The sequence below is a fragment of the Myotis yumanensis genome, unplaced genomic scaffold (genome assembly GCF_028538775.1).
Source record: "Myotis yumanensis isolate MYYU_CA2020_CCGP unplaced genomic scaffold, mMyoYum1.0.hap1 SCAF_13, whole genome shotgun sequence".
Taxonomy (NCBI): Eukaryota; Metazoa; Chordata; class Mammalia; order Chiroptera; family Vespertilionidae; genus Myotis; species Myotis yumanensis.
Window position 1 is genome coordinate 5,102,776 of NW_027223764.1, and position 19,702 is coordinate 5,122,477.

The 19,702-nt window shown below is 61.0% G+C and overlaps 1 protein-coding gene across 1 annotated transcript; it reads left to right on the top strand.

Moving 5' to 3' along the window:
* On the top strand, positions 1-19,234 carry PWWP2B (PWWP domain containing 2B). Its single transcript, XM_070431784.1, is given in 4 exon segments — positions 1-202; positions 6,195-6,621; positions 6,623-7,523; positions 17,657-19,234. Coding segments are annotated over 4 exon segments (1,467 nt in total). The 5' UTR covers positions 1-77; the 3' UTR covers positions 17,671-19,234.
* Positions 19,235-19,702: the final 468 nt, after the last annotated feature.

Below are 19,702 nucleotides of genomic sequence, written 5' to 3' on the forward strand. Positions count from 1 at the left end.
CGTCACGCGCGGGCTGACCCGGCAGCGGCGGCGGCGGCGGCGGCGGCGGGCGGGCGGGGCGGCCGGGACGCGGGAGCATGGAGCCGCGCGCCGGCTGCCGGCTGCCCGTGCGGGTGGAGCAGGTCGTCAATGGCGCGCTGCTGGTCACTGTGAGCTGCGGGCAGCGCAGCTTCGCCGGGATCCTGCTGGACTGCACGAAAAAGTGAGCGCGGCGGGGGGCGCGGGCCCTGGACACCCCAGGAATTCCCTCGAGACTCCCCACCCCGCGCCCAGAGCCGGACCCGGGTCCAGGGCAGCGCTGGCGCCTGCTTTCGGTTTCCCCAGCCCGGGCTTCGGGCCGCCGTCACTCCGGGGCGAAAGTGGCTCTCAAAGTCCTTGCTACTTTTCGGGCCGGGGGCGGGTGGGGCCTGGGCGTGGGGCGTGGGGCGTGGGGCGTGGGGCGTGGGGCGTGGGGCGTGGAGCTGAGTCTCCGCGCGTCTGCCATAATTAACGCACTTTTCTTTGTTAGACGCACTGTTGAATTCAGCTGTTTTGAGAATTGTCATCCGTTGCGGGTGGGGGAGGTGGGTTCAGATGTGCAGGACTTGCCCTGTCAGTTACTCACAACTGCTGCTCCCCTGGCTGATGTCACGGCGCCCGAGGCTCCTCCGAGCGACTGAGGCTGAGGTTTAGTTTGGTGACCAGCAGTCAGGTCCAGGGTGCCATTTACAAACACCCTGGGGGTGGGGAGGGGGGCCCCCCGCGGTGCAGGAGTGAAGATACAAGTTGTGCTGGTTTCTCCGGAGCTGGGTCCCCCGCAGGCCTGGGGCAGACACCCGCACCTGTGCGCTGCAGGGCCTCCTGCTGCAGGAGTCTCCTGGATACAGTGTCACATGGTGGTGCGCTGTCGGCAGATCGGTGATGAGGCATGCACCAGGCACTGAGGTCTGGGCGCTCCTGCTGGGCCTTATTCTGAGCGTGGGCCCAGGAGCCGCTTTCCTCGAAGACGCCGGACTTTTCCCTGGGTGGAGCGGGTTTTGTTCCGGTGGGTGGAGGTGACCGCCACTCTCCCACAGTCACCCTGCTGGCATTATCTCTCATTAGATGTGCCAGAAGCCATTTATGCACGAGTCACGTGACTTAACATAAGGCCTCCCGGTGACTATTGTCTTGCTGGGAGTTGGCTACCACGGAGAGCTCAGTGGGACCAAGTGACACCTGGGGGCTGCAGCATGGCCACCTGCAAGCTGCCAAGCCTGTGCCCTGGGGCGTCCCCTACCAGGATGGCCACCACTTCCTCCCTCAGGCAGGGCTGCAGTCCTGACCGTCCCTGCTCCTGGGTCGGTGCAGGGCTGCATGGCCTTGCCTCCTTGGAGAGGGGCACTTGCAGCAAAGGCTCCCCCACCCCATTGCTGTATCTGGGCTCCCTGAGTGGATCAGGAAGGCTCTGGGGGCCACCCTGACTCATAGCTGGGGATGTCTGCAGAGGCGGCAGGCACCCTCCCTGAGGCCTGTGGCTAACTTGGGTTGTAGATCCACACTTCCCCACCCCCTTCCCCACTGACTCTGGGAAGGAAGCAGGCCCTGCTGGGATCTGGCAGCTGTAGGACGTGTGGGCGGCAACCCTCCTGCAGCCACGTTGGGCTGTAACCAGAGCTGCCCACAGAACCAGGAGCTGGGCCTCAGTGGACACAGCTCTGCTCTGCGGGGACTCTTTCTGACTTGCGTTGCCCCCTGCCCCGCCCTGTCCTTGTGGAGGATCTGAAGGTGAACCTGGCCTCCTGGCCCTTCAGCCCTCTGAGGCTTGGTCCTAGACCAGTGCCACTGCTCTGGCTCCTGCCCACCCTGGCCTCCTCTGCCATCTCCCTGGTTCACCTGATTCCACTTCTCTGCCCGTAATATTACGATTGCTGTTATGATGGCATGCTCGTGTTTACAGCCTACTTGTCGGGCAGGGTCCAGAGGCAGCTGACACCCTGGCCTGGGTGATTCAGACAGTGGGGGTCTGGCCTTGAGCCTCAGCGTCCACAGCACCCCCCCGACTTCCCCGGTGCCACTTTCTTCTCAGTGTCAGTATGTGACGGTGGAGGGCTGGGTGTGAGCACTGATGAGCATGCATCCCTGGTGACTGCCGTGTATTGGCAGCGTCCTGGGTTCCCGTGCAGACCTGGGGGCCTGGGAGCCCTGTGCCGTAGCCAACCCGAGTGTCTGCTGGAATGGAGCCGTCCCCTGGGAGGGGCCATTCCCACAAATTCCTGGTCTCCCTCCTGTAGGGGGGCCCAGCAACCAGTGTTAATGGTTGGCATTTGGGAGGTGGGTTCCCTCCCTTAGGGCCCTGGAAGGTTGGTTCTCTTTCCTGAAGGTTGGCAGAGGGGAGAGGAGCGGGCAGGCCAGGTGAGTCTCAGCAGGTGCAGGTGCAGAGGTGGGCCGCGTTCGGAGCGCCTCCACCTGTCCGTCGTCCATCTGCGTTTGAAACGTGCTGCCCGGCTGCCGTGTGATTTTAACCAAGATCCCCAGGGGCTCAGAGTGCCCACTAGCTCCTGGATTTACATACATTCATTGTGCACCTACTGTGTGCCGGGAAGTGGGCTGTCCCAGGCAGACTACCGAGAACGGTCCTCCCAGTGTCTCCACCGGCACAGTCAGGATGCAGATGGCCCAGACGTGCCCTGCTCCGACTCTCCAGGCTGGGTGCGGGGTGGTGTGGGCATTTTGTGGGTGGCTTGGGAGTACACCTCTAGTTGAGGATCTCGAGTGGGGTGGCCCTGGCTGAGGGGTGGCCAAGGACAGCAAAGGCTCAGAGTGGTGAAGGGATGGTCCCACAGTGGGTTTGAGGGCCAGCTGCTTGCCAGGCCTGGCCAGCCCAGAGCCTCCAGCCTTGACCTCCAAGCCGGTGTTGCTCAAATTCCCCAGGGGGCCATTACCATGCCAGACTCTTGGGCCCTCTGCTGGAAAGGTTGGGGTTCAAGCCTTTATGACCCACACTCTACCCTAGAGGGTTGGGACCCAGGCTTCTGGAGACTCAACCAGCCAACAGTCCCTGGGCAGGAGAGCACCCACTCCATGCTGGGTACACCCACTGTCCAGAATGGAGACGTGGCCACTGCTGGCTGCTCCTGAGACATTCACTGGACAGATTCCTGGTCCAGAGCCCACTGCACACACCCTCCCTGCCCTGGGAAGCTCAATGGACTGAGAGTGAGGTGTCCAGTGTGTGATACGGTGGCATGACCTACAGCCAATGGGCAGGTGCCACTCAAGGGGACCTGGCTCGAGTAGCTGGTCTCCGGAGCTTATGCCAGCAGGTGACAAGGGGTGTGGGCTGGGGCCTAGCCTCATGCTGCGGGGGGGTCCTCAGGGGCTGAGAGAGGGATGTAGTCAGCTGAGTTTTCTTGAAATGATGCTGATGGTTATGAAACCTTTTAGTCCAGGACTCTGGGGCCAGCTATGGCCACCTGGTCCTATGGCTGTCCCTGGTGACCCTGGGGGAAGGGTGGGCTCCCCTGTGTGGCCCTGGACGAGGGGATACTCTGGTGTCTAGACTGTGACTTCCCCTGCAACCTGTTTTCCTCGATTTCCTGAACAGAGGGGGACCCAGAGGCCCCCATGTTACAGCAGGCCTGGTATCTATCCCCTGTGGGGCACTGCCGGCCTGGCCAGAGCCTCTGTCCTGGGCACAGGACAGTGTGGGCATAGCCCTGTGGGAAGGGCCGGGCCCTGTGGGTGAGCCCTAATCCACAGTGGTGCCGTGCCTGGTGCCCCAGGGTCCAGTAAAGGTCTTCCTACCGGGGCCAGGCTGCTGAGGTCCTTCGGGAGAGAGTGGCCTGGAGACAGCTGAGCTGGGGTGTGAGCACAGGCCCGCCTGGCTCTCTGGCCTCTCTGAGCCTCACTCCCCTGGCCATAAACTAGGGTGGCGGTGATGACGTGCACCTCATGTGGCTTTTGAAAGGGTTTGGGAGCTGGATCCCAGCAGCCCAGGGCACCCACTCTGGGATCTGCAGCCAGGGACTGAGCCGTCCTGCCCCACCGGCCGCTGTTTACCCACCAGGCAGTGGTGGGTGTGGCCTGGGCAGGGCAGCAGCTCCAGGAAGGAAGTATGGCTGCTTGTCATGCCAGAGTCACGGGGCCTTCCCTGTCGGCAGCGGGGCCTTCCACAGGGCTGCACTGCTGTCTGGAAGGCTCCCCCCAACCCCCGGCCACAGCTCTGGGCTGAGGGGCACGCTCACCAGGGAGGGCAGGAGCACGTCTGTTCCCTGGCCCTGGGCACCATGCGCCGAAGCTGCTTCCCAATTTGATGAGCCAGGCAGGGAGGGTTCGGCTGCCACTCTGGCCTCTGCCTGGTGGGTGCAGGCCAGCCCACCCAGGGCCTGTGCCAGCCCACCCAGGGGCCCACACTGAGGGCTCTGGCTCCGGTCTGGGTCTCTGGCAAAGAGCCCTGTATCCATCCTAAACATGCAAGGTCCCCCCTGAGGGGCATGTACCAAAAATGGGGGGCAAAACCTCCCTGGACCGAAGCTGTGAGGACTTCAGAGATGGGTCCACTTGCCCTACACCCCACTCCGCAGTCTGTATGTGGCGAGAGATCACCCAGGAGACTTGCGCCCTGGGCTGGTTGGCCGGGGGCGCAGTCTGTGCGTGGGTCCTGCTGAGGAAGGCTCTGCTCCAACACAGGCAGGTGGTGTGGGGGGGTTTGGGGGCAGGTAGGAAGTGGAGGCCAAGGAGTGGGTGTGGGCTGGGTCTGAGTGGGGTGACAGCACAGGGGCCTGGGAGGGTGGCATAGTGAGGATGCAAATGAAGAGGAGGGTGTCGGAGTGGACCCCAGTTCATGGTCTGAATGCCTGTAAAAGGTGGGCAGGAAGTGGGCTGTGGGGAGGCCTTGGGAACAACCCTCCAATTTAGAGGTGTGTGGTGGACCCCTGGTCTGTGGATCCCCCAGACTGTGGACCCCCTGGGTTGATAGGAAAAGCAAGGAAATTGAAAGTGTGTTTTGATGCCCAGGCTTTACCAGTGGTCTTGCATTAGACACAGACTGGGCAGTGTTCAGAGGGCAGGTGTGCCCTCCACAGTTCATGTCCTCAGCATCGTGACAGTAAGGACCCTGGGGGAGGGGGCAGCCCCGGGGTCACGCACTCGGCCTGTTTCCCGCGGCCTTGTCATGGCTCTGAGTTCCGTGTCTCTGGTGTAGCCTGCACCTCGCTCCTGGCCTGTTCAGGTCCCCGTCTCAGGGTCTGGTGAGCCACCCGACATGCAGGGAATGGTGACGTCACGCATGGTCAGCCCCTCTGAGCACCCCTGGATTCGGGAGGTCGGTCAGTGGAGAGCATCTGTAGATTGGAAAGCAGCAAAGGCATTTATCTTTCCTTCTCCCTGATTAAATTCGGGAAGGAAGGTAAAGATGCCACGTTCCAAACCTGGTTACTTATAACTTGGCTCTAAAAGTCTATTTTTGTGCTTCACAATAACAGCTTTGAGCTAAAGCCGTCTTTAAATTAAGTCACATTTGTTTCAAAGTGAGGTGTGTTCACGGGGGAGGGGAGGTGTGGACTGTTGGGGCTTGTTTTTCACTGTTTGAAACAGCGGTTCTCAACCTGTGGGTCGCGGCCCCTTTGGCGGTCGAACAACCCTTTCCCAGGGGTCGCCTAAGACCATCCTGCATATCAGATATTTACATGACGATTCATAACAGTAGCAACATGACAGTTATGCAGTAGCAACGAAAATAATTTTATGGTTGGGTCACAACGTGAGGAACTGTATTTAAAGGGCCAGAAGGTTGAGAACCACTGGTTTGAAACAATGTAGGTGTATCCAGGCTGCACCGCAAGTGGCTCTGAATCGGATGCCACTCCCGACCGTCACAGCTCACGGGCCACGAGAATGGTGTGACAGTCAGGCCTGGGGGTGACCCTGTGCTCTAGGAGGCACGCAGACTGGGCCCGGCTATGTCCCAGATCCTCAGGCACTGGGTCCTGGGGGATCTCCAGCTTTGATCCCACGCTCCCCCTTGTTGCCAGGAACTGAGATGTGGGCGCTCAGTGGCCTTGATGCTGGTCCTGTGACTTCATGAGCTCACACCGTCATCTGGGAGGCAGAGGGCCCGCACACACTGGTGGGAGTCCCAGGTGAAGGTGTGAGCGCCCAATCCTGTGGCGCCTGGGAGTTGGGGGTGGGGGGCTCATCACCATCCTGATTGTCCTTTCTGTCTCCCCTGCCAGGTCCGGCCTCTTCGGCCTGCCCCCATCCACTCCACTGCCCCAGGCCGAGGACACCCCTGTCAATGGCTGCCAGGGCCCAGCCGCCACAGAGGGGGACCCAGAGGCGATGCAGCTGGGAACAGGCCCCCCGCCGCCTTCCTGCCCTGAGCCGCCCCCGCCCCTGGTGCCGCCGCTGCCCGCTGGAAGCCTGCCCCCCTTCCCGCCATATTTTGAAGGCGCCCCCTTCCCGCCCCCACTCTGGCTGAGGAACACCTACCAGCAGTGGGTGCCACAGCCACCACCCCGGACAATCAAGAGGACAAAGAGGCGCCTGTCCCGCAACCGTGACCCTGGCCGGCTGGCCCTGAGCCCCATCTGCCTGCGGCCACGGCGGGTCCTCTGCGAGAAGTGCAAGAGCACCCTGAGCCCCCCGGAGGCTGGCCCTGCGCCCCCCGGCCACCCCCCGGCCTCGAAGGAGACTGGGCAGCGGCTCTGACCCAGACAGGGAGCTCCGCAAACACGAGGACCCAGATGGCGGGGGTGAAACCGCGGCCTCGGCCACCACCAGGAGAAACAAGAGGGAGAGGAGGGAGGAGGACCAGGCTCGGGTCCCACGGAGCCCGGCCATCAAGATCTCCTACAGCACGCCTCAGGGCAAGGGCGAGGTGGTGGAGATCCCGTCCCGCGTGCACGGCTCCCTGGAGCCCTTCTGCCCCCCGCAGGCCCTGCACGGTGCCCCGGACCCCGAGGCGGCTCGGGACAGGCCACCTGACGGGCCCTCCGCCTCCATTCCGAAGCTGAAGCTGACACGGCCCATGCCCCCCAGTGCTGACCTGCCGCCCCCCAAGATCCGCCTGAAGCCCCACCGCCTGGGCGCTGGTGAGCAGGAGCCTGTCTATAGGGCTGAGCTGGTGGAGGAGCTCAATGGCCGTGGGCAAGGTGCCCAGGCCAGCTCCCCTGCCCACCCTGCCTCTGGCTCTGCCCACGGTGCCCTGGCGGACTTGTCTTCGGGAAGTTCTGGGGAGGACGATGACTTCAAGACGTGTCCCCAGGGTAAACATGGGCGCGACAGCCTGGCCTTTCTCGCCAGCTGCTCTGGGAGCAGGACAGACTATGTCCGGGAGTCGCTGTGGAGCAGCGACAGCCTGGACGAGTCCAAATCGTCCAGCTCAGAAGTCACGTCGCCAGACACATGTGACCTCTCCTCTGGCGATGGTGTGTCTGTGCCGCCCACCTCCAAGCGCGCAGGGCAGACGGTCCCGCCCCTGACGGTCAGGCTGCACACGCAGAGCATCTCCAAGTGCGTTACCGAGGACGGAAGGACCGTGGCCGTAGGGGACATCGTGTGGGGTAAGGTTCATGGTTTCCCTTGGTGGCCAGCACGTGTCCTTGACATCAATCTTAGCCAGAAGGAGGACGGGGAGCCCTCTTGGCAAGAAGCGAAAGTCTCGTGGTTTGGTTCTCCAACGACATCATTCTTGTCCATTTCCAAACTCTCCCCTTTCTCTGAATTTTTCAAACTGAGATTTAACCGTAAGAAGAAGGGGATGTATCGGAAAGCTATAACAGAGGCCGCCAATGCCGCGCGACACGTGGCCCCGGAAATCAGGGAGCTCTTAACCCAGTTTGAAACATGACTGGGGCTCCCTGACCAGGTGAGTGTGTGCGCGGAGGGCGGCCTCCTTCCTGGCCGTCCCCAGCTGGCATCTGAGTTGCTGTCCCTCTGCTCCGGGCCCTGCAGGGGGTGGGGAGGTCTCCTCCCCATCTGCCTCGCTGCTCCGAAGGGGGCCATCCGGAAAGCCGTCCTGCGAGCTGGCAGCGTCACCCAGCTCTGCAGAGCACAGAAGACGTGCTTTAGAAGTAGCCGCCGGCAGCCGCTTGTTCAAAGAACGGAGCTCGTTTGTGTTTTGTGACCATTTTTCAAAATGCCCGTAAAGGGGTTCCTCCCTCTGTCAGCCTTTGGCAGAAAGGGGTGCATTTTTTAAAGGTGACGGTTTTGACTGATAGGGGGAGTGCAGGGAGGGGTTCCTCTTCTGTCACCGTTCTCAGGGAACACGCCTTCCTGTGCCCTCCTGCTCCCACGCAGGTCAGGGGCCATTCTGGGGTCTCCACTTGGCAGGAAGGAGCAAGGTCATCGAGCTGCCTACCCTCAGATGTAGCCCCACCCCTCCACCTGGTGCCAGGGTAGACGCTCTTCCGTCTGCAGGTGGCCGGGTGCTCCAGGCTTCTGGAGTGGCTCTGGGGCCTGTCCCCAGGCGGGGTCTCACCCTCCACCTCTCCTTCAGGAGAACATTGTAGGTGCTCTGGTCACGTACCTTAGAGACTCTGTGAGCTGGGGACTGTCACCCTGTGGGGTTGGAGGTGTCACCAAGGGCATGTCTGTGGTCATCCCGTGGGGTATCGGGACATGGCCAAGGGGCTGAGGCCACCTGCCACGAGCCACCCGTGGGCCCCGAGATGCTGAGCGTGTCCCCATCTGATGGCTTCCACCAGCTGGTGCCTGGGTGATGGGGTGTGTCCAGGGGCCACTGGCACTGCTGAGGACAAGAGGAGTCCTCTACCCCAGCTGGACTTCTTCCTCGGTCTTCATGACCTTCAGATGACCTTGTCTGGACTGGCCTGCCTGCTCACCCACCTGTCTGTGCCACAGTTTCCCAGGTGATGAGCCATCAGGCCTCAGCAGGGCCAGCTAATGTATGGCTGGGGAAGGAGTTTGTGGAGCACCTGACAAAGCTCACTGCTGCACCTCGTGCAGTGGGGATCCCAGGGTAGAAGCCATGTTGAGGGGCTTGTCCCCACCCTGTCTCCCCACCTGCTTCTTGCATCAGGCTGATGACCACCTTGAATTGCTCTCAGGAGTCTGGGCACAAACCTCTCCTCTCCCGACCCAGGCACATCTCCCGCCCGTTCTGGGCCTTCCTGTTGGGTGTGGGCGTGGCCTCGGCCTGGCAACATTGAGCCGGCGAAGGTCTCATGTGATGGCCCCCCATGGGGAGGGTGGCAGGCTTGATTGAGGAGGAAGGTTCCAGGTAAAAGTCAGATGCCCTCCAGTCAGCTTCCTAGGACTTCTGCCTGCTGTGGCTTGGCTCAGCGGGGATCCCTGGGCTGCGTCCACATCCTGTTGGCCTGGGGACCATCCCCAGGATCTTGTCTGTCTCTGTGCTCTTTGCGGCCCCCAACCCACCCCTCTGCTCACACAAGGTCCACCCTGCTTTTGGCCTGGTCTGGAGGCCGGCGTGGAGGTGGGCCCAAGCTGTCGTTGAGGGAGTGGTGTGTAGGTCAGTCCTCAGAGTGACCTTCAGGCCCCAGGTCATGGTGAGCAGTTACAGGGGATGGTGAGTCCACGCAGCATCAGCCCAAGGGCAGCTCTCGGCCCTGGAACCCTGCTCCGGGAGCCCCCGTGCTGGGAAAATGCCACCCGGTGGGTTCAGGGCTGGCTGCTAGTCAGGAAGCAGAAGGAAGAATCTTGCCGGGCGGGTTTGCCTGCTGAGGGCCTGTGCCCACAAACAGGCCTCTTCTGAGTCTCTCAATTCTGGGCTCTCAATTCTGGGGCCGTGCCCATGCCCCCCCAGCAGTGTGCACAGCTCTGGGAGCCTGGCCTGCTGGGGTTCTTTTAGCCCCAAAGCACAAAGTCTCTTGTTTGAGGATTAGGCTGTGAGTGGAGGTCTCACCAGGTGGCTGACTTGCTGTCATCCTTGAGCCTCGGTTTCCCTCTCTGCGTGGGGTCAGTGGCCTCCTGGTGGGAAGTTTGTTTTGAAGCATCAGCAGTGCTGTTTGCAGGGGCAGCCCCTCTGGTCAGCTCTTAAAGGGGAAACTGGGAGCCCCTTTTACTAGGGAAGGCAGGCTTCCACGGGCGAGGCAAGGGCCAGGAACCCTGGTGCCTCCCTGAACTGGCAGGTGAAATGCCATTCAGTGTCCAGCCCCTCTGGCCAGTGGGAAATTTACAGGTTCCGTGTGAGCTGGGTGGGCCACAGGGCTGCCGTCCAGCCTCCCATGGAACCCAGTGCCCAGTTCCTTCCTTTCCTGGCCCAGCGTCAGGGCTGCTGGTGGGCAGGGGACTTTCTCGGGCTCACACAGTAGAGCCTCCCTGGCCTGCCTTCAGGTGGGCAGCTCTGAGCGCTGCATATTCTACTTCTCTGAGCAAAAGGTGTCTTGGGGGCTGGCTTCATCCTCTGCATTGCCTTCCTGTGGCTAGTCACAAATGTCCACACGCTGGGCGTCTAGAAACAGCAGAAAGTCATTCTCATGGTCTGGAGGCCAGAAGCCCCAAATCAGTGTGTCGGCTGGACTGTGCTTCCTGCAGAGGCTTGCGGGCGGGGGTGGAGGGCATTCTTCTAGCTCCTGGGGGGCTCCAGGCATTCCTGGCCTGATGGCCACGTCACCCCAATCCTGGCCTCTCCTCCTCTGCAGGGTTGAGACTCTCCTATAAGGACCCTGGGACTGCATTTGTAGGCCACCTGAGTCATCACAGAGTCTTTAACTCCTGCAGCACCTTCACCGTTGAAGGTCGCATTCTGGTTCCAGTTTGAGACCTGAGGTCTCGGGCACACACACCTACTGCGCCCTGCCGTCCACTCCGCAGCTCAGAGTCCCCAGCCTCTTCGACAGACAGCCACCCGGGCCCAGGGAGGGGTCAGTGGTGGTGAAGCGGACGGGTTATGTGCTGAGAGAGGGACCCGTTGTTCCGGAAGGATCGGGGGCCCTGCAGGTTGGCTGTGCAGAAGGGCTGTGACCCTCCGGCGTCATCATGGCGGTTTCTGCTGGGAATTGTCCGATACCGATCAGAAACATCAACAGGGAGCCGGGCGGTGTTACTGACGGGGCCGTCACTCCTGATGGGCAGTGACAGCTTCTGTGTGAAGGTGGTGCCGCTGGTCAGACAAGGACAAAAGCGCCCAGATCCGGTCTCCAGGTTTTGACTTTTTTGACGTGTTTGTTCCTTGAGCCGCGTGCCCCACACTAGCTCTCCTCTTTCTTCCAACTCTGAATACAAACGTATTTCTGCCTCTGAAGACGGTTTCCAGCTGACATCCACATTGCTTCCAGGGGATTCAGGTCCTATGGGAGGTTGTAATTATTTTGTTCCAGAAGGAAACCCAAGCCTGTAATTCCGAGCCTGCTGCGGGGGCTCAGGCCCTGTCCCACCTGCGGCTCCTGACACCGTCCTGCCGCCTCCTCCAGTCTCAGGGAGGTCTGGGCGGCCGGTGGGTGCGGCGGGGGGCCCCGGGAGCATGGGCAGGGGCACAGCAAGGCCCAGGTGGTCTCCCGGGATGTTTGCAGTTGCTCTTCCAGGACCAGGTCCCTGGGGGAGGGGCTTTGGTCTGTCCCTGCCCACCTGGGCCTTCTTGCTGCTGAGATGCCTTGACCTCACAGAAGAGCGCTTTGCCGGGATCTTCATTGATTCCTGGTCTCCACTTCCTGCTTCAAGTTCTCATCGCTGGCCCAGCTGGTGGCTGCACCCCCGACGGGGTCAGAGGTCCAAGGCACTTGGGGAGGGGTCAGCGGTGCTGTGCTGCGCCTTCGTGTTCGGTCAGGGCCCTTCCACGGGGCAGCAGCACTCTGCTAGGGACCCATCTTCTGTGGCGTTGCCTGCCTCGGCCATGCTGAGCCGTGCTGCGGGGCATGGGTCACCCGTAAGTTCAGATACAACCTTGCTGAAAGGGTCTGAGTCGGTCCCCGACCCCCTTCCAGGGTGACCGGTGAACTCTGGCCCGAGCCTGTGCTCATTTCAGTCCATGTGGTGCCACCCTCCGCAGGGCGGAGAGCGTAGCTGTGCCTTCTCTTTCCCAGGGTTGTGTTTTTTGGGGGCCTTCGGCGGCTCCCTGGGGGCTCTGCACACTCCCCTGCCTGCGGACAGTGGAGCTGGGAGCCAGGCCCAGCACCTTGCTTTGGTGGTTCTCACTTTGGACTATGGCTACTCATTTCTTTGCTCAGAAACCTCACTGATGTCACCATTTTCAGAAACGCTGTGGTTTGGGGAAACAGGCCTTGTTAGTTCTGGTTTTAAGCATTGAGAGAAGCAAGCCGGTCACCATCCTAGGACCCTGGGCACTGGCTGGCCTCACCCTCCTTCCCACCCAATGTCCATGCAGCACAGGCTCCTCGTGGGGGCAGGGGAGCCCCTCCTGTCACCCCCATCTTCTCAGTCAGCCCCAGCTAGAGACTTGGGGAAGGGGAGCACAGCTTCACTGCGGGCTCCCTGGTGGTGTTCTCGGCCCATGGGGGCACTCCTGGAGGGGGCAGTACTCCTGTGAGGTCAGCTGGGCCAGCAGGGACAGACGGGGAGAAGGGGCTGTCAGCACTGCATGCGGGTGGGGCGGCCTGGCGGGGCCTTGGGCCCTGGGCATGGGAGGCAGGGCCCTGCTGGGAGACACTGGGGAGGTCTGTCCTCCCCAGAGCAGGGGTGGCTGGGGGTGGTGGGGCCTGTGGACAGTGTGTGGTTCCCCAGGCCCAGGTGGAGGCTGGATGTGGTGCCATCTCCATGGATGTGAGGGGGTGAGTTGCCTCCTGCCAGGACTGGACTGAGCCTTGTAAGGGCAACTGTCGGGGAAGGAAGAACCTTGGGGCCATGGTCATGGAGGAGCCAGAGGGACCTCACAGTCCTGCAGATGGTCAAGGGAGAGGGGAGGAAGTGTCACGGGGCAGTTGGGTTGCTTCCTGGCCTGGGGAGCCCCTGAAAAAACAGCTTTTCTCTGAACTGCCACCAGCACAGCCCTTTCCACCGTCTCCAAGTCAGGTGGGGTGGGAGGGACAGCAGGGGCACTCCGGGGGCTGGCCAGACCGGCTGTGGTCAAGGGACAGGGACCTCCTCTCCTAGAGAGAGGGTCCCCCAGAAATGCCTGTAATTACAAGGGGCGATGCCTGGGCCGGCCAGGGTGGGAGGAGGGAAGTGAGTGGGCAGAGTTTCTGTCCTATTCTGAGGGATGTTTCCTGGCCCATCAGTTAAGAGAAAAGCGCAGGGTAATTCCTGGTTTGTCTCTAGGTTTCTAAGAAGACCGTGTCCTCAGGAAGGCCCAGCCCCACCAGAGAGCCCTGCCAGCTGCATCAGGCAGGGAGGGTGGGGCTGATGCCGAGTAAAGGCTGCCTCTTCCATGGGCTGCTTTGGCGGTTCTCTTTGGGGAGGGGGTGCCTGGAAGGCACCGGTGTGCCCGGTGGGTAACCTCTCGAGGCCGATGTGTATTTTTCTCCTGAGGATCTCGGCTGATGGATGGTTAACGACATCTTCAAAGGCCGCCCTGTTGATGGAGGGGGACTTTGCAGTTTAATGATCTCCCAGGCTGTGTGTTTCTTTGCACAAGCCAAGCTTGGTCGCCTTTGATCCTGAAACACAATGAAAAGTGGGTGGCAGTGGCAGCTTCCGGTGTGGGGGGACCCACCTGTGCCAGCAGCCCTGACGGTGACCCCATTGTGATCTCTGCAGACGCCCAGTGGCCCCTCTTCACCAGATCACAAATGCAGCTCCTGGCCATCCTGGAGGTTTCGGGGGAGGGGGCCCCCCATCTGGCATGAGGATGCACCTAGATGGGGCTGCCCGGACCCCTGCCCAGCGTGGGTGTCGCCCTCACCTGGGCTCCTGCCTGGACATTTGTCACCTGTTGGGGGGACCAGGCTGTGCTGTCACAGCTGCTTTCCCGTTTGAGAGATGAAAAGGCAGAAGGGAAATGGTTCTGCAGGAATGAATTTGCGTGACAGGTTAGGACCCACGCAAACTTTCTTTGAGTCACTTGGAACCTGCTGTCCTCAGATGTGATGGCCATGGCCTCACCCACCTAGGGTGGAGGCAGTGGCAGTGAGGATGGGTGGGGCTCCATCAGTTCCCTGCACCCATGGGGAGTGGTATCACCCTCACCCGCTGCCCTGAGGTGCCCCCCAGGTGGGTTTCTCTTCTAGAACACACTTCCCAGACCCAGTGCAGTGTCTTCTGGAGCCCTGGCCAAGGAAGGGGCTGCCACACGGGGTCAGGCAGAAACCCTGCCCTCAGGTGCCTGTTGGGGCGGTGTTTGCTCCAGCCTCCGGACTGAGCCCCCTCTTTGCCAGGAGTGTGGTTGGGGCTGGAGTGGGTGGTCGGGCCTAGGCGAGCAAGGAGACCTGTTGCTATCAGAGGCTGGGCGCCTCAGGGCACCTCACTCCAGGTGCCAGCCTGCTGTCAGGGTGAGTGCTGTGGTGGGGCCCCTGACCCGCAAGGCCTCAGGCCTCATGGGATCCCCTCCTCAGGCCTTTTGGAGACAGGCCTTCTCTGTGGTGACACCTGGATCACAGACATCTGCCCTCCAGGACTGAGAGAGGGTACATGTCGGCTGAGCTGAGAGCAGCTGACCTTGGCAGGACATGTCCTCAGTCCCTCCGCCTCATGCCCAAGGTCATCCTGGGCCCCAGGAGCCAGATGGTGGACTCAGGGCCTAGATGGGCAGTGGCAATGCAAGGAGGGGCCATCACCCATGTCCACCCTGTCCCAGTGCCTTGTCCCACCACCCCCCGGCTTCCCATGTGCCCCCACTTGGGGCCAGGGCGGTCATCCACAGATGACCATGGCTTACACTCCTGCTGTGTCACTGGGCGGGCGGGGTGCACACAGGACTGGCCTGGGGTTCTGACCCATCTGTGCTGGGCCAGCACCCGAGAGCCTGGGGCCGCTGCTGAGCCAGTGGGAAGCTATTTGGGTTTCTCTGCACGTCTCTCCTGGAGTTTCTTAGATGTGAATGGAAAAGGCTTGGATTCCTATTGCACGTCACACAGCAGGGCAAGATGGTCTCTCACGGAATCTCTTTCCACTCAATTCTTATTTGCATCGTTGTCATAGGTGTGCAAATTTTAAAGGAACTAATGAAAGAATGTATCTCCTTGTTCCTGAAGGACCCACTTATTCTGCTGTCCCTTGTTTCATGGGTTTTCAGTTTAGGCATTATTCACAGATTCCTCTGTGGAAGTTGAAAATGTTGCAATCTTATAACCCGTATTCCTTGGCCACATGTGCACACAAGCATAAGGTTTGGCTACATCAAGATTCAGTGTTATAGTAGAAATTGCAGCTTATCCATGTGGGTAATTATGAATATATTTTACTTCTGTTCAGCTCTGTTCTCTGCAGAGCTGACTGGCCTCAATCTGTGGCTGCTTTATATGTATACTACCCGGTGCATGAAAATTCATGCACTGGAGGGGGGTCCCTCAGCCTGGCCTGCCCCCTCTCACAGTCCGGGAGCCCTCAGGGGTGGGAGGCGACCCGGCGATCAGGGGAAGGCGACGCCCCATCACACTTCTGCTGCTGCCACTGCCGGCAGCACAAGCCTCGGGCAGCCCTGGTTACCTGTGCCTTGGGCTGCCCTGGGCGGCTGGAGAGCTGAGGGGACTGGGGGACTCCAGAGGCAGGCACGCACGCGGGGTGGCCAGGCCTGCCTGGGGGTAGGCCCGGCCTTGCTGCGCACCTGCCGCCCTGGTGGGGCTGAGGGGACTGGGTGCGCCATCTTGTGGCTGTGGGTGCTGCCATCTTTGAGAGCGTGGCAGTCAATTAACATATTCCCTCCTTATTGGCTGTGGGCGCCACCATCTTTGTGACAGCGTGAGAGTCAATTAACATATTCCCTCTTTATTAGATAGGACATATGCTTTATTTCCCACCAGAGAATATTTTTCCATTGGTTTTTAGGGAGAGTGGAAGAGAGAGGGAAGACAGAGAGAAACATTGATGTGAGAGAAACACATCATGCCTCCCACATGAGCCCTGACCAGGGCCTGGGCTGGGGAGGAGCCTGCAACCCAGGTAATGCCCTTGACCGGAATCGAACCCAGGACCCTTTGGTCCACAGACTGATGCTCTATCCACTGAGCCAAACCAGCCAGGGCAGTTTTATATTTTTATCCCTTGTTTGTCCCCAGCCCTCTAAGGGAAATTGAAGTCTCTCATGTTGGCAGCACGTGAGGTATTTGTTTCAGTCTGTGATCACTGTGCGAACCAACTTCTCCAAAGCACAGTGCCTTAAAGCTGCTTTGTTATCTCTCATGATTCTTTTTCTTTTCATTGATTTCCAAGAGGAAGGGAGAGGGAGAGAGAGAGAGAGAGAGAGAAACATCAATGATGAGAGAGAATCATGATCGGTTGCCTCCTGCACGCCCCACACTGGGGATGGAGCCCACAACCCTGGCATGTGCCCTGACTGGGAATCCACCTGTGACCACCTGGTTCCTAGGCCGATGACACTCAACACCGGCTGGGCTCTCATGATTGTCTCCTGGCTCCTCACCCGCCTGAGGCCTTGGCCGGGGCACTGGGACAGGCCAGAGAGAGTGGCCATCCGCCCCCGACAGGCACTCACACGCTGTCACCCCTCTCACTCGCACGCAGGGCCCTCCACCCGGCTGGATGGGCTTCTGCCCTGCATGAGGCCTCAGGACAGTCGGTGCCGTCATGTTGGGGCCTGTCCAGGGCCCTGCACAGATCACTTCTGCCTCTTGTGTTGGGGAAGCCTCAGGGGTGGGCGGGAGACTCCTCCCCTCCTGGGGGCGGGGCAGCGGGATCTGTGGCCCCTCCTGTTCCTGGAGCCTGACCCTGTGGACTCCAGGCTGCTCTCGCCTGGCCTCTCCCTCCCCTGGCCTCTCCCCCTCTTTCCTGTTTCCTGGGCCCCTGCCCCTCTCTGTCCCTCCAGGCACCTCCTGGGTCACACGTGGCATTGCAGACCTGCCATGACTAGCGGGGGTGGGGAATGCCTTTCCTTTTCTGAAGGCCAGGCTGCTTTTCGGGGGTGGGGAGGGGGGTAAGTCCCTGAGACAGCTGGGCGAAGTGCCTGCTTGTCCCTGTGGCCAGGTCTGCCCGCTCTGGGGCCAGTGGTCAGATGGGAGGTGGGGACACAGTGAAAAGCAGGGCTGAAGCCCATGGTCCCCTGGAAAAGGATTTTCTATTTGAGGGTGTGTCCCTCCCCCACCCGGGGAGTTTCCCCAGGCCAGGAGGGTGAGCCTGGAGGGTAGGGGCCTGGACTTGGGGGAGTGACTCTATAGGACATGCCAGTCACAAGCCCCCTGACAGTCACACACTGGGGTCCTTCTGAGCCATGAACCAGGGCCATGTGCACAGCCATTAGCTCCCCCAAACCCCGGGCATGAGCAGCCCGAAGGACCTAGAACAGCAGCATTCCCTCAGCACCTGTGTGTCTGGCCAGGGCTGCGGGCTTTAGGGTGAGTCCTGAGGTCCGGGCCCTCAAGGCCTCAGCAGCCTGCATCTTGCCCCAGACAATCCAGGGCCCCTGGTAGTGGGAGGGGCTCACGGGTCCCTGCCCAGGTCAGGAGCAGCAGGCACTGTGTGGCCCAGCGGCCGAGGGCACACAGGGAGGCGGGACTCTGAGATGGTGAGGGCCCGTGGGAGCTGGGGGGCTGGGGAGAGGCTGAGAAGATGCCCAGTAGACGTTCAGGCCTGGTGCTTGGACCCCAAGGGACCTGTACCATACATACTTGGCCCCTGGTAACCTCTGCCCCTTTCTGCTTCTCACAAGGTCACCGACGATGAGGGCATGGCCGTTCTCCTGGAGCTTCCGACTTTGGGGGTGTTCTCCATGCCCCCCATTCCGTCCGAGGGGCCCTGCGTGCCTTCTGGTTGGCTGCGTGCAGAACCACGCCAGGCCCGCGGTGGTTAGCCTGGCGCCGGGCTTCCTGGGAGGAGCAGGTGTGTCTGGCTGTAAGGACAGAACCACAGGAGCGCCGCGGGGCCTGGCGGCTGAATGTATTTATTCTCCTGATGTGGACGTTCGCTTTTCTGGCTGTGGAGCAGCGGGAGCCCAGGTCCCCCTCACCCCCTGCGGCCTCATCCCTCCTGGGCAGGGCTGTCAGCTCAGGGCCGCCCTGCAGGCTCCAGGACACCAATTGCACGTGTGGGTCCTTCAAGCCCTTGCAGGGTCTCTGTGCACTAGAGGGGCGGACACCCACCCTCCTCCTCCCCGCTCACCCGGAGCTTGGGTCCCACCTGGCGCCCCTGAGATGCCAGGAGGTACCCGTATGTGTGAGGCTATGAGGGCTGTCACTTTGATAACAGACTTGACCACAGAAAGGACAAAACGTCGCTCTGCTGTTTGTAAGGGTGTGTTCCTTTCCCTCTTTTGTCACTTTAAAGACCAAAAAGAAATAAGAAAGAAAAAAAAAATGAGTTTTGCTCTTTCTTTGTTCAGCGTTTTTGAGAATAGAGGAAGCTGTGTGTCCACTGATACCTGTGCCCCCCGAGCTCGGCTGCCCTGTTGAAGGGACCCCGCCCATGTTGAGGTCTGCCCCCCGAGAGACGGACACCTGTTCCCAGCGCTGCTGCTCAGGGAGGCAGTGGGTTCCGCCTCCCTCGGGCCCTGTAGGTGACACCGACGTCCCCAGTGGGGCAACATCTCTGCAAATGGGTCAGTTCTGCTGCGGTTTCTCCCAGTGGGACCCTCATCTCCTGTTTCCTCTGGGTCCCCTCTCCAGGGAGCCCCCTTCCTGCCCCTGCCTTGTGGTCTCAGCAGAGCCAAGGCCCCGATGAGGGGCAGGTGGCCTGGCCTCCGAGTGCCAGGACCCACCTTGAGGGGAGAAGTGGCTGCCCCACAGGTGTCACCTGGGTCTGGGGAAGTACGAGGCAGAGAGAGACAGGGCGTCCTTCGTAAGCTGGGCATTGCCCCCTGGAAAAACATGTCTTAAATGGAGTGACCTCGGCTCAGGTTCCCGGAGGAGGTCAGCCACGTGCAGCTCTGGCCTGGACACTTTTACTCCTGACCACCCAGCCGGAGTCCCCCAGCTTAGGTGCCAGGACAGAGACCTGTACAGGGGCTTTGGATTCAGCAGCATCATCTCAAGCTCCAGGGCTGGGCGAGGCCCTGCAGGAGACACGCAGGCCCTGCCCCAGGCCACCCCCTCCTAAGGGCCAGCTGAGGTCCAGCAGTTGAAGCCCAGCCCCAAAATGACCCTCAGGCCTGTAGGCTCCTGGTCTCTCAGCTGTCCAGTCCTGCTGGGTGCCCTCCCATTCTGGGCCTGGGTCCTCCGCTGTGCCCACAGCCACCCCCTAGCTCAGGTGCCCAGGATGGGGTGCCTCTCTCAGGGCTGCCCTCACTGAAGCCCTCTCAGTCCGTTTGAGGGGCTGGGTGGAGCCGAGTCCTGGCTGCTCCCGCTGGAGCTGGCCAGTTCTCCACCCCCACCCTACCCAGCCAGGGACGCTGGCCCCTGGGTGTGCTGGGACAGACAGCAGTTGTAATTAAAAGGGAAGGCGGCTTTGTGTGTTTTTAAGGCTTTGTGACTGTTTCTTTAGGCAGCAAATTAATCATGTTTTCATGTCAGTTTGATTTCATGGTGCTCACACCCTGTTTGGCTGTGCGGTCGTCATTCAGCCCGGGATCTGGGAGGTGAGCGAGACCCCATACCTGGGCTGGTGCCCCTCCTTCCTGGGTGACGTCCGGGTGCCATGGTGACATCAGCCCTCTGCCCCTTCCCCTACCCAGGCACCCCTCCAGAGAGGGCCCAGCACAATGGTGTGGGAAGTGGGTGCGCTTCCCTGGGGGCGAGGGCCCTTGGGAACACCTCCTCCCTGG